At 37.1% G+C, this 24,070-nt stretch overlaps 2 protein-coding genes and 1 long non-coding RNA gene across 3 annotated transcripts; 1 reads left to right on the top strand and 2 right to left on the bottom strand.

Moving 5' to 3' along the window:
• Window positions 1-954: 954 nt before the first annotated feature.
• LOC110779311 (kinesin-like protein KIN-14L) lies at window positions 955-7,826 on the top strand. Its single transcript, XM_056840102.1, has 19 exons — window positions 955-1,106; window positions 1,207-1,283; window positions 1,886-2,043; window positions 2,212-2,358; window positions 2,476-2,719; window positions 3,187-3,278; window positions 3,360-3,431; window positions 3,513-3,611; window positions 3,826-3,900; window positions 3,984-4,065; window positions 4,151-4,246; window positions 4,391-4,564; window positions 4,679-4,785; window positions 4,876-5,189; window positions 5,311-5,513; window positions 5,644-5,807; window positions 6,082-7,031; window positions 7,126-7,301; window positions 7,391-7,826. Coding segments are annotated over exons 1-19 (3,309 nt in total). The 5' UTR covers window positions 955-1,104; the 3' UTR covers window positions 7,468-7,826.
• A 10,367-nt stretch (window positions 7,827-18,193) lies between these two features.
• On the bottom strand, window positions 18,194-21,288 carry LOC130469307 (uncharacterized). Its single transcript, XR_008929756.1, has 3 exons — window positions 21,207-21,288; window positions 20,343-20,398; window positions 18,194-18,516 (listed from the first exon to the last, which is right to left on the bottom strand). It is a non-coding gene; the product is annotated as an uncharacterized lncRNA (long non-coding RNA).
• A 320-nt stretch (window positions 21,289-21,608) lies between these two features.
• Window positions 21,609-22,878, bottom strand: LOC130469618 (uncharacterized). Its single transcript, XM_056839007.1, has 4 exons — window positions 22,495-22,878; window positions 22,320-22,365; window positions 22,186-22,247; window positions 21,609-21,680 (listed from the first exon to the last, which is right to left on the bottom strand). The coding sequence occupies exons 1-4, from the start codon at window positions 22,762-22,764 to the stop codon at window positions 21,609-21,611; spliced, it is 450 nt and encodes a 149-aa protein (XP_056694985.1). The 5' UTR covers window positions 22,765-22,878.
• Between the last annotated feature and the right edge of the window lie 1,192 nt (window positions 22,879-24,070).

The following is a 24,070-nucleotide window of genomic DNA, read 5'->3' as shown; positions in this document are numbered from 1 at the left end:
ATTAACCTTGCCTATTAGACCTTCATTTACTTATTGGATGAATCCCTTACTTGCACTAAGTATCCTTGTCTGCTATTCATTTTTACATGGAATACCTTGAGACACATGCAATTAAAACCATCCTTTACTTTAGTGGAAGAAGCCCTAACTTGCCACTTCAGTTTCTTTTCCTACTATTCTTTTACATGGAGTATTACATGACACGGATGCAAAATAAATCTTCCTTTAGCATGAATTATACACTAGAACAATCCACGTCACATGCTTGCATATATTAAAATAATGACAATAGCCCTAGTAAAAATGTTTACACAATAATATGAATCATAAACTTCTCCTTGAATCAAGTAACCACCACATTCACATATGACATGATGCTACTAGCTATTGCCTCGAGTTCGAGTCTGATCCGAACTTGACCTGAACCTGAGACTCACAGATCCAAACTTGATCCAAACCCAAGACTTATCTGATCTGAACATGAACTGTACCTTTGGTAAACAGGCTAAAAAAAGTGCACATGGCTCCGACATGCATACACCTGAACAAAAATTGACCAAACCAAGTCAAACCGCTACAAAACCGTTTTAAACCCGAATCAGTTCAAACCAAATATGAGATAACCAAACCGAAACCGACTCGAACCCGAAACAATATATGACCCGTCTTCATAAAATTTAAATGTAACCGAACCGATCTGAAACTATCCGAACAAAACCATTAACCCAAGTTTATCCTATTTCAACGTGACTAGAACCGTTTATAACCGATTCGATAACCCAATGTAACAGCCCGATTCAAAGTCGCTTAAACCCTCCAATCTTAAAAAAGGCCCAAGAAAGAAAGAAGTCCAATACAAAACCCAGCATAAACCCTTTGGCCCTACAGTTTGAATTCAAAAAAAGGAGCTGAAAGAATAACGTTAACTTCCCAAGCCTCAGGTTTGGATAACCCGATAAAACACAAATAACAAAAACTGACCGTTGGATCAAATTACAAACTCAATTCTTTAGGCTCGGACATAAGTTTTTTATTTTTCCCTCCTCTCTATTTCTTCCTTTTTCTACTGAAAATATACAGACAATTGACGGCTTCATTACGAAAATGTGAGTTCTTGATACATCAATTTACGACACGCATTGCTTCTTCCACTAATTTCTAGTTTTCTTACTCATATCTCTATCAATTTATTTTTTGGAGTTGCAGGGCAATAATGGCGGAAATTAGAAGAAGTGGGGAGTTACATGATTTTCATTTAGCTTCAAGAAGAACCGAAGAATTAGGTATTATTTTTAAGTTCTGGGAATATTGTTTGTTTGGAAGTATTTTTCATGATTATCTCCTGAAATGGAAAGAAATATGAGTGAATTAATTAATTTGGTAGATAATCCAATATGATCTTCAATTCTTCATTGATTTTGTGTAATTATGCTAACTTCCAACATAAAATGGAAGAAAATTAAATCTCTCTTGTTTTGATTTTCTCACTTAGCTGGAAAAGTTTGGAGAAATCTGCTTTTTTGGTGCCCTTGGAATTTGTTTGATTTATTCATTTGATAGAAATGGAAGGAAATTGACAATCAATCAATCATATTTGTGTCGTTATTTTGTGGGTTTTGTCCATATTGAATCTCGTCACGTTATTGCCCTCGCCCTTTGCGATTCTCTATACAGAAAAAAAAAAAAAAAAAAACAATCAATCAAATTTGTTTCCTAACGTTGCTAAGACTTTCAAAGATTATGCACTTCTGGACAGAAATAAAAATTCCTAAAAATAAAAATAGTAGAGTTTCTTTATTTCTTCCCCCCCTTTTTCTATACTGTTCTTTTTCTTTCTGGGTTTACTAAGAATTTGAAGATTGAGAAAAAATGTGTGATGATGCAGCACTTAGGAGGTATCAGGCAGTTCACTGGCTAGAATGTTTTGTGGGTCCCCTTGGCATACACAGTGAGCCATCAGATAGACAGTTCATTTCTTGCTTGAGGAATGGCATAATTCTCTGCAATGTTATTAACAAAATTCAACCTGGATGTATACCCAAGGTATCAATTAATCAATTTCCCCCCTTGTTTTCGAGTTTTCGTGTCTGATGTCCTTTGTATATTTTCCATATTGTAATTGTCTGATTTCCTTTGTATATTTTCGTGTCAATTTGTCATATGGTTTATTTTTAACATTATTTTGTGGGATTGTTTTGGGGTGATTTAAAGGTGGTGGATAATAACGAGCCTGTGGCATCTGAAACAGCAATATGGGATTCGAAACCATTGCCTGCTTATCAGTACTTTGAGAATGTTCGAAATTTTCTGATGGCGGTCAAAGAATTGAAACTTCCTGCCTTTGAAGCTTCTGATTTGGTAAGGGCACTAACCCTATTTGTATGAAGTCTAGATGTTGTACTAATTGTATCAGAAAAGATTGCGATTTTCTTTAATTCATTGCATTAAATATTGAATTTGCTCTTAATGATTCAGGAGAATTTTGAGGCAGGATCAGCAGCTAGAATAGCTGATTGCATTCTAGCACTTAAATCTTATTATGAGTGGAAGGAGTGGAGTGGAGGAAAAGGAGTTTACAAGCATGTAACGATTAAATCTCCGCTTCTGCAATCTGCAGCCAAGAACTTTTCTCGGCCTTTGAATGCAATTTCTTCTCAACCTTCTAGGCGGTTAGACATGTCTGGATTGTCTGCTGTGGATGAAAAACAGTCCATTACAGGTTTCTTTTCGCCCTGTTTCTGTTCCTAGTGCATTCATATACTATATGACCTTAGTGATCATTAAATAGTATTTCAGATTAAATGAAAGTTAGGCTAGTTCTTCTTATCAAGAGATTAGGGAGATCAGTTTACATATTTCAGCTTCTATATTATTTATTAGTTTATTGGTGAAACTAATTAATGAATACGGAGTATGAGCTTATCACTATCTTCCAGATATAATCTCCACTTTAGCAATTAAGATTCAAGTTCTAATGAATACATGTATGCTTGACATTATTGCTCTTGTTAGAACTTCTATTGCAGTAAACACCACTAGAGACTAATTGCAAGTATGACAATCATTCTGATCATGAGAATATATAGACCATCATGGTTGTAGTTGATTTGTGGGTGAAACACTACCTGTCCTTTTTCATTTCATTTGTCACTCTTATTCCGTTTCCTTTTAATTTTGGGTTTGTAGATTCCATTGTCAAGGCACTTACAACCCATATGGTTGATTCAAAGGAGAACATCAATGAAAATTTTCGTACTTCTCTTCAAAACGGAAGCAAGGTATAGAGAGCCTGCCTCGCCTCATCCCCCCCTCCAAAAAAAAAAAAATCGTACTCTCACTTTGTGGTGCTTTTGTGACAGGATCCAGTACAACTTTTTAATGAGATTTTGTCAAGGTGTTTGGAGGAAAAACTAAGCAATCAATTTCCAATGGTTTGTGTTACTTACCTACTGTATTTGGACCTTAACAATATTTATTGTAAGTATAAACTGATTTCTGCTTACAATTTTCAGCTAAAATCTTGTTCTCAAGATAGCTTAAAAGAAGCAGGCGGATCACACGCTTCAGTATCTGTACTAAAAGAAAACTCATCTTTAATACATAACCCTGAGGTATTTTCAATGTTCACTTTTACATTTTCATAATGTCAATAAAATCTTTTATCATCCCTCCATTCAGGTTCACTAAGTGAGTGGAGCTGCAACATTTAATACAGTCACTCGGGCCTTTAGAGTTTTCCATTTTCTAGCTAGTATTTACTGGGCCATATTTCTGTAACTGTGTTGACTAATCCCTTCCAACCCTACTTCCTCAAAACCACTGTAGTGCCACAGAACTCAGACCAGAAAAGTTAGCAAGGATCACTGGCGTCTGTTGTGGAATCAAGAAAGGGACCTTTCAGTAAGCATTCTTGACACATTAAGCCATAGTTAAACTTGATGGAACCTATTGTGGCGAATGTATGATTGTTTTTCACATTGCAGGATATTAAAGCCTTATGGCACAAGACAAAAGGAGAGTTTGAATACTTACAATCTCAGCTGTTGAATGATCTAATGCATTTAGGTGAGAACTGATACTCGAGTTCATTTATTTCTGTTGTCTCTTTGCCCAAGTGCCAAAATGCATACGTGATGATTGGGTTTTCCAGGAAGCCTTGTTGAAGAGATGTCTACCCCTGCACTTCGTTACCAAAAAGTTGTCCAAGAGAACAGGAAGCTATACAACATGGCCCAAGACTTGAAGGGTGAGTTCCTCCCTGAATACTTCCCATATAAGCTTGGATGTCGAATTTTATTCAGTGTATATATCCAGTATTATCATGAAGAATTCTAGCTTTTCCTTTTGAAGTTTGAAGGCCTTAAGTTGTTGTTTCCTGATGTATTTTCAGGAAACGTAAGAGTTTACTGCAGGATCAGACCCATTCTCAATATGGATGCTAAGAACTTGGTAGATTTTGTCGGGCAGGATGGATCACTTGTGATTGTTGATCCATCAAAACCAAGACCTGATGGAAGAAAAGTTTTCCAGTTTAATCAGGTGTATGGCCCATCTGCTACACAAGGTGAACACAGTACTGTTGTGTAAATGAAAAAATTGTACATAAATCAGATGCTTATTTTTGAATAATTAACTAGTCATAATTTCCTTGTGATGAATTTTCCTTTTCTAACAACAGATGAGCTGTTTAAGGAAATTCAGCCGTTGATCAGGTCTGTCATGGATGGCTTTAATGTGTGCATTTTGGCTTATGGTGAAACTGGATCCGGCAAGACACATACCATGGTAGTGCTTCTCATTTTTGTTACAATGCTATAGTCTAGTTGCTACTATTTTGTTAAGAACTTTTTGTTGATTAGTATTTCCTGTTTTTAGTATGGTTCATCAGGTATCTCAGAGAAGGAGATGGGCATCAACTTTTTAGCTCTAAAAGATCTCTTCCAAATAGCTGAGAAGAGAAAAGACACAAATTATGATGTACGTATTCAAATGGTCGTGATATGCAACAAGGAAATACAAGACCTTCTGGCCGAAGTTCCTGCACCTGATGGTGAATCAAGTCTTCCAGATGTTGCATTCCATTCTGTGAAGTCAAATGTTGATGCTATCAGTTTAGTAAACTCAGGACAAAGAAAATACAGTTGTCTCAATACTTCGAAGATAAACAACTTAAGCAGTCCTTTTCATAGGTCAGTGGAAACTGAAGATTCTTCTTGTGCTGATAATGTGTTTGAAACTTGTACAATCTCCAAAAGATATTGGTATGGTTTGCATTGCATTGCATTGAAAATATTCTTGCATCTCTTGTAGTGTCGTGACTATCCATGTGCATGGCAAGGATACATCTGGAAACATTTTACGCGGTTGCCTCCACTTGGTCGATCTTGCTGCCAGTGGAGAGGATGACACGTCACTATCGTGCTTGGAGGATGTCATAACATCATTATCTCAGAAAAATTACAACATTCAACAAGGAAGCAGTAAAATTACATCACTTTTGCAAGATGCTTTAGGTACAATTTATGTAACTTCTTTAATTGCTTTTCTTAGACTTGAACATGTTAATTTGAAATCTGTGATTTTATCACAAACTTATTGCAATAGGCTACTTGCTATATTTCTAACACTGCAACAAAATCGTAGGAGGAAATGCAAAGGTAGTGGTGTTCACACATGTTATTCCAGAAGGAGATAACTTTGCAGAGACAGTTAATACCTTAAAGTTTGCGCAGAAGGTCTCAACTATTGAGCTTGGAGCTGTTCTGTCAAACAAAAAGAACATAGAAGTAACACAACTGAAACAAGAGGTATAAAAGCTTGTTGTTTATGTCTTATTTTCTACTGAAGTCTTCTGCTTTCGTCCAAGAGATTCATGTACCTCGCCCATCTAAACTTAAACTGTGTAGATTTTGTGGTGAAATTCCCAACAGTTAGGAACATCTAGCAATTTTCTTTCTATCTTCGGTTACTGTTATAGCGATACAGTTAACTGTAAATTTGAAGGTTCTCTTTGTTTCTCAAAATTATGATATTGAAGAAATGGGATTGGCATTTGACTTGCTCATTCTTTCTGTTGTGTAGATTGAGACCCTTAAGAGCGCACTGGGTGACAAGGACCCAAAAAGTCCACTGCCTAATAGGCAGCTGAGATCCCCATATGATAAAACAAGATCAGTAATCGAAAAAAGTCCTATAAAAGCAAGAAGACTGAGCATGGAGAATCCTGGAAGTGTGAAATCTGAGAGGCTAGAAAAATCACCATTAAAGCAACTAAAGATAACAACAGACAATCCCAGTGATAAACTCTCTAATCCAACAACAAGTAGAAGCAAAGAGCCCAAGTCACCACTTGAGAAACCAATGCTTCAAGGGTCCTTCCCAAGATCTCGGAGGTTGAGCATTGAAAATCCCATGACCATCAGAAGTGAGAAAAAACAAAAGCTCAAGGATCCAAAATCACCTTCTGAAGGGAAAGCCACACTTAAAAAGCTAACTCCTCCAAGATCACGCCGACTGAGCATTGAGAATCCCAAGGCCATTGCTGACATCAGAAAGAGTAGTAAAACACCACAAACTTCTCTTCGTGCTCGAAGATTAAGCTTGGAAGGTCCTAAGGATTGTACAAAGAAAGGGTTGCGATCAGCTGATGTCGTCTCTTCAAAGGACTATATTAGCATTATGGAGTTTCCTGCTTCTTATACAAATGGACCCACTTTCACAGATTGTGCAACAGAATTTCCATCAGTACAACCATCCCCTGCTGCTTATACAAATGGGCCGACTTTCACTGATTGTGCAACAAAATTTCCATCATTACAACTTGCCCCTGCTGCTAACACAAAGGGACCAACTTTCACAGATTGCGCAACAAAAATTCCATCATTACAACCACCAAAAACTCCAGAACGCCAGAAACTTGACCTTAATGAGATGCACACTCCGGGCATTGCAAAAAGTACAAACAAGAAGGGATCTCAAATAAAAAGATCACTTAGGACTATTGGGAAGTTGATCAATGGCTCTGAGAAAAGGTATATAATGGTTTACCTTACTTTTTTACTTGATCATTTCTGTTTCTCTTCTAGTTTATTGTGCTATAACTCAAGGCTTGTTGTGATATTATAGGAGCCAACAGGTGGTCGAATCATCGTCAATGAAGGGGAAAGACATTGCTCGTGAACCAAGATCACCCCCTTCAACTAAAGCAAGAACTCTAAGGAGACAGTCACTAACAGGCATTCCTCCACCACCAGGTTCAAACAGAAGATCTTCTCTTGAAGGAGGCACATCGACTGATGCTCGTAAGTAGAAAACATCTTATGTTAAAGAGTAATTTGCAGAAATCAAAGATCTAGTAGTGTTTCTTACATTATTTTCTTTCTTCTTCTAGGTCCAACTGACAATAGGAATGCAAAAACCCCTCCTCCTGTACGTTCATCGATCAAATTAACAAATCGTTGGATGTAAACTCAAAATGTGGATGGATCATCCTTGCTGCTTCAACTTGAAGCTCAAATGAACTGATATTTGATGTTTAATTCAAAATGTGGATGGATATAGATCCTTGGTGCTTCGACTTGAAGCTCAAATTAACTGATACTTGATGTAGGTCGAGTGCAAAGGGAGTTTGAGGACATGATGATATTGATGTAAATAGAAAATGTAATACATACAACAATAAGATTTGGTGATTTCACCTCAATATTCATTTTTCCAAATAGAAAATGATGGTCTCTCATCTTGTATTCTAAGTTTTTTTTCTTAAGACTGTAAATCAATCCGATAATAGATTTTATCATACAAAGATCAGAGGCAGATCATTCGAATGTCCACAACTCCATGTCTCCATAAGTCTATTCAAATTATCATCTATGATGAATGATGATGCATTCTTAATTTCTTATGCGAAACAATTCTTGGAATGGCAGAACAGTTTTTGAAGTTTTCCAGTGTTACTTCCCCCCTTTTCTCTAATATTTTGATGAAGTTTCACGACCTTCATTCTAATAGAGTTAATGCCATAACACCATCTGTTCTCATCTTTGTTACACCCTTAAAGCTGCCTGGTTTGGTTTGCACCAAAAGGCCTTTCTTGCCTTCCAAGTTTTTTGTTTGCACCAAATGGCTCATTCATGGCCGATTGGAAGTAGGGACTTAAAGATTCTTTCTATTTCGCGAATACTTACAACAATTTGACTATTGCACTATTCATACATTAACTTCGATCGCATTTACTTATTAATATACCAAGTATAAAAATCAAATGTTATTATCTAATATGTGTTGGATTAGTATTAATATATATTTCTCATATTTCAATTTTTTAAAAAGCTTTTGCAAAAATATAACTTTTAAAGGGTTTAGGAACGAATGGAGTAGTTAACTGAGCCATACAAATCCAATGTACTCTCACAATAAGACACAAAACGGTTCGTTCTCTTTAACTGAAATGGTACGCATGAACGCAGTTGATTGAAACTTATTGGACCTGATTAACATGATTGAAACTTATTGATTTTGAAGGCAACTGTAAACAAACAATTGATTGAAACTCATTGAATCTTATCTAGACTGTTTAAGAAAACCGTTCCCAGTCTATATTATTATTGTTTAGTGTTACAGTCACCTTAAGTGTGACTGCTTTGATCAATATCTTTGATCAGTTTCTTGCTGAGCAAGTCAGAAAGAATTAAGAAGAAAAGAAGAAATAGAAGATAAGAGGAAGAAGAAGAAGAAGAGAGAAGAATGAGAGTACGAAGAATTAGAGAGAGAAGATAGGAATTAGGATTTTATTTTGTATTATGATAACTGATCACAATCAGCTAAGACATTATTTATACAATGCAATATCGACTTATACAATGCAATGTCGATTTTATACAATGTAATGCCATGTCATCAAGTTTGTTATAACAGCCTAACAAACTTTGTAACTAACCAACTAACTAAAGTCAACATGTTGCTCATTGACTTAGTGTATTATAATTTGTGCCTTAACATTTCTTCCCCCTTTGAAAAAGAACTTGTCCCAAGTTCAAGGTAGTTGAAAATCAGGAAACTGAAGCACAAATTCAGAAGCTATTTCCCATGTGGTTTCATGCACAGGACTGTCCATCCACTGAACCAAATATTGCAGCTGATCTTGGCCTTGCTTATTGACCACCCTACTATCTAAAACAGCCAAAGGTTGACTCTTAGCTCGAATATCTTGACCTTGGAACCAATTGGGGATATGAGTTGCAATAGGCAAAGTACCATGGAAAACTTTCAGCTGAGAAACATGAAAGACATTGTGAATTTTGGCATCACTTGGTAACTGAAGCTTGTATGCCACTTTCCCAACCACTGCAATGATCTGAAATGGTCCATAAAACTTGTGAGACAGTTTCTGATTACCCCTGCGCTGAATTGAAGTTTGTCTGTAGGGTTGTAGCTTAAGCCACACCCAATCCCCAACTGAAAACACCCTGTCACTCCTGTGTTTGTCAGCTTGTAACTTCATTCTATCTTGTGCTCTTAAGAGATGATACTTCAGTAAAGAAACCATAGATTCTCTTCTTTCCATGCTTCTGTCCACCTCCCAATTAACAGAATCTCCTGGTAAATAAGGCAAATGTAAGGGGGGTGGTTGCCCATACACAACTTCATAAGGGGTGAGTTGAGTGGCTGAGTGAAAATGGGTATTATACCACCATTCAGCCAAAGGTAGCCAAGCATTCCAGTCTTTAGGACTGTCAGCACACATACATCTTAGATAGGTTTCCAAGCACCTATTGATCACCTCAGTTTGGCCATCTGTCTCTGGGTGATAGGAAGAAGAGAGCAAAAATGTAGTGTCATGTAAGCTAAACAACCCTTGCCAAAATTGACTGAGGAAAATAGCATCTCTGTCACTCACAATAGTTCTTGGCCAACCATGCAATTTGAACACATGATCTAAGTAAGATTGAGCCACTTGAACTGCAGTAAAAGGGTGAGAAAGAGACATGAAATGGTTGTACTTGCTCAACCTGTCCACTACAACAAAGATAACTTCTTTGCCTCCTGATTTAGGCAATCCAGTGATAAAATCCATGGAAATGTCAACCCATACTGCTTCTGGAATAGGTAAAGGTTGAAGCAACCCTGGATATGCAGCAGTGTCATACTTTGCTGCTTGACAAACTTTACAAGATTTAACAAATTGCCTCACATCTTTTGCCAACCCCTTCCAGTAAAACAAATTCTTAACCCTTCTCACTGTGAGATCTCTGCCAGAGTGACCACTCTCAGGTTCTGAGTGCAACCAAACAATGATTCTAGATCTTAAGTTAGCATCAGGTCCAACTACCAGTTTGTGTTTTCTTCTTAACAACCCATCTACCAAGGTAAAATTATCCACTGCAAGTGCACCAAGTTGTTGCAGCTGTGTGAGTGTAGTTAGCAGGCTAGCATCCAATGAATAACTGGCCTTTATTAGTTCAGTTAAATCAGAAGAAACCACTGAAATTGCCATACACAGAATAGAAGAACCTTGGACCCTAGATAATGCATCTGCAGCTATATTCTCTTTTCCACTTTTGTACTGAATTTCATAATCAAACCCCATTAACTTTGAAAGCCAAAACTGTTGGAATGGAGTTGAGACTTTCTGTTGTAAAAGCCATTTCAAACTTTTTTGGTCTGTTTTAATTATGAAATGTGTGCTCATCAAATACTGCTCCCATTTCTGTACTGCAAAAACAATTGCCAGCAGTTCCTTCTCATACACAGAGAGATTTTGCCATTTGGAACCCAATGTTCTGCTGATATAAGCCAAAGGGTGATTGTCTTGCATCAAAACAGCCCCAATACCCTTACATGAAGCATCTATTTCCACAACAAAGACTTTAGAGAAGTTAGGAACTGCTAAAAATGGAGAAGAAATAAGAGCTTTTTTGAGAAGAACAAAAGCTTGTTGTGCCTGATCACTCCACTGAAATGCCCCCTTTTTAAGCAACTCAGTCAAAGGCTTACATATAAGAGAATAATTCTGCACAAATTTCCTGTAATAACCTGTTAAACCCAAAAAACTTCTTAACTCTTTAACATTTGATGGAACAGGCCAACTTTCCACTGCAGAAATTTTCTGTGGATCAGTTTCAACTCCCTTAGCTGAAATATAATGTCCTAAATATTCCACCATTTCCATGGCAAAGCTGCATTTACTAGCTTTAGCAAACATCATATTGTGTCTCATGAGTTCAAAAACCTGACCCAGGTGGTGCCAATGATCCTCTATAGTCTTGTTGTACACCAATATATCATCAAAGAACACTAATACACTCTTTCTCAGCAGTGGTTTAAACACACTGTACATCCATCCCTGAAAAGTTGCTGGGGCATTTGTAAGGCCAAATGGCATGACTAGAAACTCAAAGTGACCAGCATGAGTTTTAAAAGCTGTTTTGTGTACATCATCATCATGTACCCTGAGTTGATGATAACCAGCTCTTAAATCCAGCTTGCTAAACACAGTAGCACCTGCTAGTTCATCAATTAACTCATCAATAATAGGAATAGGGAATTTATTCTTAATGGTCTTGCTATTCAACTCCCTGTAATCCACACAAAGCCTCCATGTACCATCTTTTTTCCCAACCAAAACTACAGGGGATGCAAAAGGGCTAGCACTGTTCTGTATTATACCCCTGTCCAGCATTTCTTGCACTAATTGCTCAATAATATCCCTTTGTTTGAGTGGATACCTATATGGTCTAATATTCACTAGTCTTGCATTTGGTTCCAGTGGTATGGTGTGGTCAAATACACCCCTATGAGGTGGTAACAACTCAGGATCAGCAAATATATCTTTGTATCTGTCTTTCAGTGACTGCAGCTCACTTGACACAGGTGTTAACAAGGCATTATCTAATTTCACTTCATTGAATGAGATATCCCTAACCTGTAACAAACACAATTGGACTGCATTCTCAATAAGCTTCTTTGTAGGTGGCCCTTCAAGCAACCTAACTTTCTGTGGATGTACTCCCTTTAGAGTAAACTGATCCCCTTCTTGATCAAACACCATTTTCAACTCTTTGAAATCCCAACATATTGGTCCAAGTGTAGCCAACCACTGTACACCTAAGACCATATCACAACCCCCTAAATCAATCAACATGACATCAGTGACAAACAATTTTCCTTGCATCTCCCAACTGAACCCTTTACAAACATGTTGACACTTGAGATTATTGCCATCAGCTACTGTAACATGCTGAGCTGGAATGCTCTCAATGGAACACCCCATTTTTCTAGCTAAACTCAAATCCAGAAAGTTGTGAGTACTTCCTGAATCCACTAGGATATGAAACACTCTAGACCCCTTCAATCCCTTCACTCTCATGGTTTGAAAGTTTTGGTTTCCTGATAGGGCATTTAGTGACAGAACTGGTTCATTCACATCTTCATCTTCCTCTGTTTCAGCCTCTAGATCACTATTGCTATCTGCTTTATCCTCACTACTGCCAGCAATCTCCACAGTAAATAGCTGTGGTTCCTTGAATTTGAAGGAAATAATGCCCTTGGTCCAAGTATGCATTCAATGTTAAGTCTAATAAATGCGGTTCAGTATTAATTAACAAGTTAATAATTCAGTGAGATCAAGTGAGCTGAATGCCTAGCTAGAGGCCGCTTCAGTTCAAGTGGAATTAATGATATTAATCCACAGCTTACTCTTGACTGAACCCGTAGGGTCACACAAATAGTACGTAAACGGATCAAGTATTTAATGGCATTAAATACTCCATCTATGGATATTCGGAATCGACGGATCTTGGTTTCAGTGGGAGCTGAGATCGTCACAGACAAGAAATGAATACTCCGGAAACGATGATATTGCCGGAAACGGAAATATGGATCGTATCGGAAATATAAATATTATCCAAGTCGTAGATGTTGCCGGAAACGGAAACATGGTACGTATCGGAAAATATTATCGGAAATGGAAATATTACCGGAATCGGAAATATTGCCGGAAACGGAAATATTGTCAGAATCGGAAATATTATCGGAATCGGAAAATAATTCCGGAAACGGAAATATTAAATATTTGTTCGAAACGGAAATTGATTCCGGAATCGGAAATATTAAATATTGTTCGTATCGGAAATGAATTCCGGAATCGGGAATTTAATCGGAAGCGTATCGTACGAATTAGCATCGGACGAGGCCCGCTAGACGAAGGCCTAGCACGAAGCCAGGCCATCGCCCAGCGAGCCAACACGCACCATCGCATGCCAAGCCTCGACCAGGCCCAGCGTAAGGCCAGGCCCAGCCAAGGCCTGGGGCGCGCGCGCGAGAGCACAGCAGTGGGCCGAGCGCTGTGCGCCTAGCGTGGGCCGCAAGGCTTGCGCGGGTGTACGGTGCTCATGCAATGCTTGTGCGGGAATCCTAAAGCAATCGGGATTCGAAATATGATTAAATCCTAAAACTATTAGATAATGATTATTTAATTAGAGTCCTAGTAGGATTATAATTAAATAAATTAGTATCCTAATAGGATTCCAAAACCTTTTCCATAACTCTATAAATAGGTGCCTAGGGTCACATATTTACATAGATTATTCAAGTATTCAAAGTGAGTTTTTGAGAGAAAAATTCAGTCACATACCTTGCCTAAAAGTGCCGAAATTATTAGTACCTTAAGGGCGATTCTAGTTGGTCAATCTTAAGGCGGATCCGGACGTGCTGTGGACTATCTACGGAGGGACGACACTTGGAGTCCTAAAGACTTGTTCTTGTTCGGTTCGGGCGCAGCTAGGGAAGGCACGCAACAAAGAGTATGCATCTAAACTATGCTAAATGATTATGTGTAAATAATATGTATTCCTGGCTAAATGGTTTTTCCGCATGATTTATGAATTGTCATATGTATCATAACCTAACAGTGGTATCACGAGCCTCTTATTATTTTCATAATCTAAATTGCATGAACATGGTTAAATATTACAAATTTGCAAGAATTAAAAGGGGTGATTAATTTTCGTAATTGTTAAATAATTGCAAATTGCGTTTATTTAATTATACGTACGCAGTTTTTCTGCAGTTTCTTCGTTACTCATCCAAATCGAGTGATTTTTGTGTCAATTCCGCATGTAAAAGGCATTCTAAAATTTTGACAAAAAGAGTATTTTTCTACCGAACCCAAAATTCTCAAATTCGAAGCCTAACTATGACTTTTCGGAGGTTTTAGTTTTTCGAATGCAAAATTTCGTAAATTTAAGATGTTAAATTAAATATTTGTGATTCTTGTTGATAAATCTTGAATTTTTGATTGACCTACTGTATATGTTTAACAAGTTTGAATGCCTAGCCTTGTTAATTATGCAATCTAATTTGTAATTATGATTAATTTGTTGAAAATTAGAATAATTTAGAATTAATTTGATTTTCATAATTAATTATAATTTAATTAGATACCTATGATTAAAAACCACCATAAAAATTGTAAATTTATGATAAATTTTAAATTTTTATGACCTAAACTTGAATCCATGTTAATCGGAAATCAATTGAATAATAAATTTTCGATTTTTCGCCCTAAAATTATGAAATTAATTTTAATTTATTAATTTGTCATTTAATTTTAAATATAAATTTTTTAAATTTTATGCGATTCGCTCATATAACTTGCACGCACAAAGCAATGGACGCTACGTGTTACCCTTAAGGGGTGTTGTATAGTGCGGGCATGCGACGACGAGCAAGGGAGCTCGTCGCCCATGCGGCACGAATGCAATGAGCAAGGCCATGGTGCACGAGCACAAGGCAGCAGCCCTGCCTTGTGTCGTGGGCTATGAGAAATGGACGAATGGGCATGGGCGAAGGCAAGGCACGGGAGTCGCGTGTGGGCAGCAAGCGAGCTGCGCCACAACGCGCAATGCGTCGCGCAAGCGCGCGCAGCCTCGCGCGCAGCGAGCACAAGCTCGCGTGCCGCGAGTGCTGCGCCAAGCGTCGATGCCGCGCGCAGCGAGCGCTGGCTCGCACCAAGCGAGCGCTAGCGAGCGCGCACAGCATGCGCTGGCGAGTGCACGAAGCGAGCGCTGGCTCGCGTGCATCGAGCGCTGGCGCGCGCGCAGCGAGCACATGCTCGCGTGCAACGAGCGCTGGCGCGCGCGCAGCGAGCACCAGCTCGTGCGATGGCTTGCGAAGGGTAGAAGCAGCAGCTATGCGACGCAGCGCATGGGCTGCGCGCACATGGCCAGCGATGGCTGTGTGCGTGTGGCCCATGGGCGTGCGATGCGTAGGATGTTTGCGTTGCGATTAGATCGTTTTGAATGTTTAATTTGAAATTTTCAGTTTACGTAATTTTAATTAATTTTAAAATTAATAATTTAAATTATTTTCTTGGATTTTAATTTTGAATATTGTAATTATAATAAATTTTATTTATTCTAATTATTCTACTAAAATTAAAATCATGAATTAATTTAAATACGACTGAAATTAAATTAAACTTTTGGATTCAATTATAAATTTATATGAGCTTTAAATTTTAATTAAATTTGTATGTTTCCGGTTAGACTAGAAATACATTTTTATGTTTAAAATTAGTAAAGCATATGAATTTATTAGTTTAAGTGGGAGCCCTTGATTAATTGCTGCAAATGTTTACGTGATGCATAATGTGTTTTACTAACCAGCTATGTGGGCCATTCATGATAATGAATGGGTGAATGGTATATATTGTATATGTACTGTTTTGCAGGTTATGAAGTGACTAGTATGGCCCAAATAGGATAGAAAATATGGTCTGCGTACCATTAATTTGAATGTAATTGGTCTAAAGTACCAAAGTTGTTTTTCAATTCAAATATGGTCTGCGTACCATCAAATAGTTGTAATTAGTTTTAATTATAGCTTATCCTATTTGAAGAAAATGGTGCCTCCCACGGAGATTTTCAAGACGGACTTTGAAGTTGAAGCTTCAAGATGAAGTCGGGCCATACTAGATCACATTTATCTTATGCATGTTTTAAGTTATTTATTGCTTTTAAATATGTCTTAAAATGCATGAGATCAAAAGCTTGATTATGTTGCATGATTAAGGATTTTAGTTCACTTAAAATCTAACCAACATAGTAAGAGCCTTAAGTTCCAAACTTAAAAAAAAATTGAGTTATAAGGTGCCATGCCAAAATATACACTTGCTTGGATATCCTTTACATCAATCTAGTAATAGTTTTCGCTCAGCGAGGTGTTACTTATTGGTCCTAAAGGGGCAAGGTTCACAAATAATTGTGAGTACATGTTAGTTTTGGTGAAACTCAACGATATAAGTAAGGAGTCCTTTTATGTCGTGGCAAAATCGATAGGTTTACCTAATAAGTTCTTAGACGTACCTATCAACCAAGAATAGTTTCTAGACTATTAGCAAAAGGCTTTTTCTTACCTAAGATGTTTTAGGATTAAGTCGACAAACTGTGCTTAGTTCTTCAATGATTTTAGGATCTTGGAATCATTTTATTCACACCTGCCGGAACACATATCTTGAATAAAATGCTTAATAAACATTGAATTATGCATGTATGCTAGAATTTAAGTTTATTAAGAGAAACTGTGAATGGTTATTTATTTGTTTATTCTTTTCAATTGTAGTTTTTAATATGGCAAACAACAATTCATTCAACATTCGATCAATTCTCGAAAAGGAGAAGTTGAACGGGAAAAACTTCCTTGACTGGCAAAGGAACTTGCAAATAGTTCTTATGCAGGAAGAAAAGGAGTATGTCCTAGAAGAGGCGATGCCCGAAGCCGCAGGCGACGGGGTCACTCAGGCAGCCCTCAATCGTTGGATTGATGCCAACAAGGATGTGAAATGTCTAATGCTCGCCACCATGAGTGCGGATCTGCAGAAAACGTTCATCAACTCAGATGCTTTCACAATCACACTACTACAAAAAAGGGCAAAGAGACCCTTCCAAAATGGCTTAAGAGATCTCCTTTCAAGGGGGTCTCTATCTCACAGGTCTCTTTGATAAAGAGACCCCCTCATCGAGAGGGGGTCTGTTTGTTAAATCTAGAGACCTCCCACGTAAGAAAGAAGGTCTCTTATGTAAAAGCTGGTGAAAATAATTTAGAAGGGAAAGAGACCCCTTATTAGAGATGGGAGATTTGTTTTTTAAATTGTTCAGACCCCATAAGTAGGATAGGAGGTCTCTTTGAATATTTTTTTTTATTATTAAAGCAGTTAAGACCTCATATATAGATAGGGGGTCTCTTTGTTATTTTTTTTTTTTTTTAACAAACTAAGAGCTAGTATCTTAGATATGAGGTCTCTTTGAATTTTTTATTATTATAACTAGAGAGCCTTTATTACACCTGACGGGTCTCTTTGCAACCTTTTTATTTAAAAAAAAAATCGATAATAGCAGAATTCAGGTCAACTGCGCCAATTCAGAATTAACATACATATTACACCTGCTATAATACATAATTTGTAATAATTCGAGAACAATTCCATAATCCATACATTACCAAAAAAATATATTTCCCACAAGTACTGCTCAAAACACAAACTTTACATAAATTGTAATTTGCATAAACGTTAAAGCTTTACATCGCAATTTCCAAAAACGTAAAACAAAAATCAATTCAAAATATAATCATTCATGTCAATTTACCAACATTTGGAACCGAAACTCATGGAGTTATTTTCATACCATCAACTTGGTTTTCTTCTTCCGCTTCTTGCTTGAGCAAATACGCGACCCACATGTCTCTAACCTCATCCACATTTCCCGACGAAGTTTCTTCAGAAAACTGTAATAAGTAGCATATTTAGTAGTTAAACAAAGGAAAATTTAAGAAAATCAACTCATTTACCGATTTACGACAACATGAATGATGAAAAGGACCATGTTTTATTGCCACACAGTTGTTCTTTCTCTTACCTCTCTACTCTCATTTCTTAACACCTCTCCCTCCCTCTTACACCTATCCTTTTCACTGAACATACCAAAAAGATTTATTATTGTCTTGGTCGTTAAGTGCCCAAGTGATTAGTAGATGACATTTAAACTACGACATGATTCACTACTCTTATTTTACATAAGCAGTAAAAGTTTCTTTAAGCCAAATCTAATATTCCTTAATTAATAACAAGCATATGAATAATACCTCACTAATGAATTATTAACTGGCTCGTTATACAGGTACCTTAAGTGGGAGAAGGACCTAGGAAGACAGGGATACGCCAAGCTGAGGAGTGATCGACGGATATCTCACTGAGGTCTAGGTAAGTAGGTAGAGCAAGTCCTCCAGGACAAGCAGTGAAGGGCATAAATGGAACCGCTGCATCAAAAACCTATCACTGTCTTCACAACCAGACATAAATTCATCAAAATCAAGCCTGTGAATTCGACCTGTGGAGTTATTGCAGTAGACATCGGACCATTTGCAGCAGTCAAGGAAGTTATCAGGGTCATCCGGCACTATTAGGTTTTGCAGTTGGGTTGTATTTAAAGAAGAGCTTCTATATCCATCTCTATGCACCTGAGTTAAAAGCAGCAGACAATGTCATAAGAGGTAATAAGAGAAAAGACATAAATTGTTTTTCTTGTATAAAATGCAATAAAGGCATGTTTGGACTTTGGAGGATGAAAATAGCTAGAGAATCAAGAAACATGCAGAAAGCGATATGACTCATTGACTGTGGATTATTATTTTCCTAAAAAATACTCACTCTGTCCGTATACTAAGCCACTAATATCAACAAATGAAGGTCATAATGATGATTAAGAAAAACCAAGCCACACACGACTGACACAGTTGCCATACACACATACTAGTATTCTGAAGCAAAGTAAAGCTACAAAGACCATAAGCGCTGGTTGTGGACTGTGGTTGCAAAATGAAAATTTGCGATGCTTAGGCAAGTCAAAGTCATGGTATTTGACTCGTTGGTGGGGTAGAAACTAGGTAGATTTGTCACTGTCTAATCCAAATTATGTAGAATGAGTCAATATATTTTGAAACATTTGAAATTCTTAATCTTCTACACAAATTAATCCCACTTTCAGCACAAGAATCAAGCTTCTATAGTACTAGGACTAAGTAGGAGCACATCCGAATATTGGTAAAACTTCTACAAACCCACACCCAAGAAGTCAAACAGTTTGTCAACTCGCCAAATTAGAAGAGTTCAAAGAAACAAAAAATCACACAGGAATGCGCGCAAATGAAAGAGAATCAGGAAGTCCACCAACAATGTTTACTAGAAATTTTATGTTGTTTACAATTAAGACTTTGATTAGATGATGATTTAACCGGGAATCAAATGATGGTCTCCAGTATAGAAAAGATTCAGCGTGGTTGAACTTAGGAATCAAAGAAAATTTTATAAGAAGCACTATCTGAAAGTGCACGGAAGTACTACAAGAGAAAATTGAAATGCTAAACAGGATTTGGCTAGTTTTTCAGCTGTAACTGTAGGACTGATATAATACTAGTATAGTACAACTAAGGTCTAATAAAAATGGACTTAATTTGACCTGATATTCTGTCAGGTATTCCTATATTATACTCATTTTTTAGTCGATAGTTTTCTCCGGGGTCATATTCAGGTATTTATGCAATATTAGAATCCAATAGACTGGAGACGCACAAAATCATATGTCGCAAAATGAGCTTCTAGAAACAAGAAGGGATTAGTAGTTATACTGATTTCTGATTTGAGCATGTTACAAGCTAGATACTGTAAGAGTTCATTCAAACAAACTACTTTTTATTTCAGAAAAATGAACAAATGGGGAGCCATAAAATCAAGCTTGAATTTTTCTTCGAATACAAGCAAACTTCAGAGTAATGATCACATAACTCCTGTCATATAAATGAATCTAAAAGAGAAAATGAGCACCTTTAACATATGATTCTCTAATAGATATCCAAACAATTAAGTTTACTTTCAGTGGCCAATAGACTTATTGGCGCAAGTACAGGGGGAGAAGAGAACTTCAGGGAAATGCTCATCCCGAGAACTGCAAAACAGTATGCAGAGTTCTCCTAGAAAAACTAGAACAATATGTGCAATAAAAATACCAGTATTTGGAGCTCCACTATAAAGAAAATAAAGTGAAACAACCGCACAACTTTGGGGAGTTCGATAAAAAATCATAAAACTCATGCTGACAATATGCAACATTAACAACATTATTCTATATAACCATCCTATGAAATATGCTCTACCTAAAGATACAAGATTTGTGTAAATCAATGTATGATATTCAACTAGCTATTTGAATGCAATATATAAATTAAGCTTGACAAATGTTGGAATGTACACAAGAACTAAAATGAATATCAGAGCCAAAGGTTAGTACCTAGCTTCACTTGAAATTTTCTTGATACTTGGACATATTTAATGGGTTCTTCATTACTGTAAGAATACCAAATAAAAAGAAATTATTAGAAAGTTCATAGGCAAATCTTCAAATTAAATGTGCAAGATGGATCAGCTCTATTATATTCTCTATAAGTGGTGGACATCAACAAAATAAGTGAAATACCATTGGCACCTATTGCTAAAAAAAATACAGAAAATAGATACAAAACTTCCCCACCTTCTATAATTATATTCACAATAACTTCCGGGAAGTTAACCAACAACAAGATTAGTCAACATATAAATGGAGGTCTGGAGTTTGAAACCAAGCAATCAACAATATAAACCAGCAATAATTATCCGAATGACCAAGAACCGCGTCTGATTGAAGCAAATTAGCAAAATTGCTCCTTTTTCTGTTGTTTATTCCATTAAAGATCAAGTGGACAATAAACCATAGCTAAACTAACATTTCATCTGCTTTTAGTAATAGATTATCCAAAAACAAGAGTGACAAAAGTTATGATGTTACGACAAAACTTGTAATCCTATAGGAGGAACATACATTCAACCAGGTATTCAAACACAAACTTGAACAATATTACTATCCATAATAAGTCGAGTTTTCTACGAGATTTCCTAAATACACATCCATTTATAACAACAGAAAGACGCTAGTCACGCTACAAATATATCAGGCTGCAGAAGTTATATCAACCCAACAAATAAAACCAGTCTTGAGCTCACAGCAGAATTCAGCACAAATGTAAGCAAATTGAAAAATCTGTTATCTTGGTTTTGGGGGGTACACCAAATGGCTTTCAGATCTATGTTAAAAATACAGATACTGGATACTTCTTACCATCAGACGTCTTCTAGAAAGTAGACTAGCCATAAATACAGATCATTACTCCTCATCCTCATATACTGATGGCTTCCCTAAGTTTCTTTAGTTGTGTACCTGCACCTCTACTTGCACAGGAGTGCAATATCTGATTGAACCCGTCACCAAAATCAAGAAAGCATTGTTATCGATGAAGAGATAATCTGACTGAAGAAAAGGACAGGGGCTAAAATATGTTAAAGAATTAGCTCTCCGACGCCTGAGAATGACTATAAAACACATCTACAAGCTGAAGACCAAGTGAAACTCTTCCAAACATTTTGAGTTCCAGCTTGATTATCACATTAACCTAAATATCCTCAAGACTCAAGAGCTTAATTTCATCATACATTCACCTTCACCTAACTGTAGATCACAGTTTCAGGCTAACTCAACCCCAAAAATACAACCAAAATTCAAAATTTCAATCCAGCATTTACCCTTGAGTACATCCTACGTCAAGAATGTTAATGTCATCAATAAGGAAGTACTAGCGCATATCTGGGTTCTACTGTCATAGAAAACCAAATAACTCAAGATTTCTAAAAGTCCATTTAAACCTAATTGAGAAAATTACAAAAACTGAAGCCTTCAATGCCTTAGTCTATTAACATCTACAAATATCCAACGCATAATATCCTAATTCAATGTCTACATTCCAAATTTCTTCAAAATGAGAAAATCGTAACAAACAAAGGAACACCTTTAGTACCTTGATTATTCTGAAATTTACCGAATTCCAGTAAAATATGCCAAAAGTTACCAGTTTGATCCAAAAAGATCCAAAGGATTTCACAAATAGTGAAAATTGTCCTAAGAGCATCAATTTAAGCAATCTAAACACATAGATCATGTCAAATCAAAACAAACAAAACCAAATTCGAACCCTAATTAACATTTCTACAAAAAAATGTAAAAAAAATTAAAACATTATATTAAAGAGATGAGATCGGGATACCTGAGCTTCCTTGGAGGCGGTGAGAGGCGGTGAGAGTAGACTCTGAATTAGTCTTCTACAACCTTAATTGTCGATTGAGTATTATTAACGAGAGTGGACAAATCGGTATGGCGGCGACAAAGGAGGTGGATTACCTGGGTAGGGCGGTGTTGGGCGGCGGCGGAGGTGGTAAAACAAACCCTAAATTCCGCGAAATACAGAACATATAAGAAAAAAGCAACACAAATGCGGAAAAATCAACAAAATGTTCACACGAAATAAACAAAAAGAATAACAAAAATCAATGATTGAATCTAAAAAATTACCAACCTGGAACTTATGAGAGCAATGAACTTTTGTAGCTCGAGAAGGTTGATGCCATAACTTCTTCAGGTACAGATCTTTGAGTTTATCCAGTACTGAAGAGCCTACATCGACGAGTTCACTCTCTTGTTTCTCTGATTGAGAGGGGCGGTGGGGAAATTGGGAGAGGAAGAGAGATGGAGAGAAGAGAGAGGTTTTTTTTAATGAAAAATAGTTGGGAAAGAGACCCGGTAACACAAATAAGGGTCTTTCCCTTTTCCGCATTTGTATGTACATGGGCCCATTTAATGGAAGCGACCTGTTGTTTTTAACGGGTCTTTAGTTTATTTCTCTTTATTTTTCGAAAATGAATGGTGGGCCCTTTGACATAAAAGAGACCCGTTAAATCAAATAACGGATCTCTGGTTTCTCTCATTCTATTTTCAGCGGAAAAATGATGGGACCTTATTTTCATTAGAGACCTGTTAACTTTAAAATTAGATCTCTTATATTAAAGAGACCCGTCATCTCGACTAAAGGGTCTTTTATTGAAGATCTCTTTGCCTATTTTTGTAGTAGTGTCATCAGTGAGTTGAAGAACATGTTCCAAGATCTGGCTCGAGTCGAAAGATTCGAGACTCATAGGCAAATTCTTGAGACCAAGCTTAAGAAAGGCGAGCCCGTAAGTCCACATGTTCTCAAAATGATTGGACTCATTGAGAATATGAGTCGGCTGGATCAGCAATTTTCTCTGGAAATGGCTATAGACACCATCCTCCATTCTCTTCATAGCGGGTATGATCAGTTCAAACTGAACTACAGTATGAATAGTCTGGACAAAACGCTCACTGAGCTTCACGGTATGCTGAAGACCGCTGAAAAGACGCTCAAAAGTGATAAGCAGGATGTGCTTATGGTGCGTGGGGGCAAGTTCAAGAAATCTGGAAAGAAGAGGAATGCTAAGAAAGGTGGCAACAAGGCCAGCCCAACTAAGCAAACTGGCGCCAAATCTGTAAAGAGGAAGGTCAGTCAACCCACTTCTGAATCCGAATGCTTCTACTGCAAGAAGAAGGGGCATTGGAAGAGAGATTGCTTGAAGCTAAAGGAAGATCAGAAGAACGGAACAGTCGTTCCATCTTCAGGTATTTTCGTTATAGACTGTATACTTGCTAATTCAACTTCTTGGGTATTAGATACAGGTTGTGGCTCACACTTATGTTCCAATCCACATGGACTAAGAAGAAGTAGAAAATTAAGCAAGGGTGAAGTCGACCTACGAGTGGGAAATGGAGCACGGATTGCTGCATTAGCTGTAGGAACTTACTATTTGTCGTTGCCCTCCGGGCTAGTTTTGGAACTGGAAGAGTGTTTCCATGTTCCAAGTCTTACTAAAAACATCATTCAGTTTCTTGTTTAGATGCTAAGGGATTTTCCTTTTTAATAAAAGACAATAGTTGTTCTTTTTATTTTAAAGAGATGTTTTATGGATCTGCTAGATTAGTCAATGGACTTTATTTATTAGATCACGACAAACAAGTATATAACATAAATACCAAAAAGGCCAAAAAGGATGATTCAGATCTCACCTATCTGTGGCATTGTC

This window comes from Spinacia oleracea, chromosome 3 (assembly GCF_020520425.1).
Source record: "Spinacia oleracea cultivar Varoflay chromosome 3, BTI_SOV_V1, whole genome shotgun sequence".
Lineage (NCBI taxonomy): Eukaryota > Viridiplantae > Streptophyta > Magnoliopsida > Caryophyllales > Amaranthaceae > Spinacia > Spinacia oleracea.
This window is presented reverse-complemented; position numbering and strand designations above follow the sequence as displayed.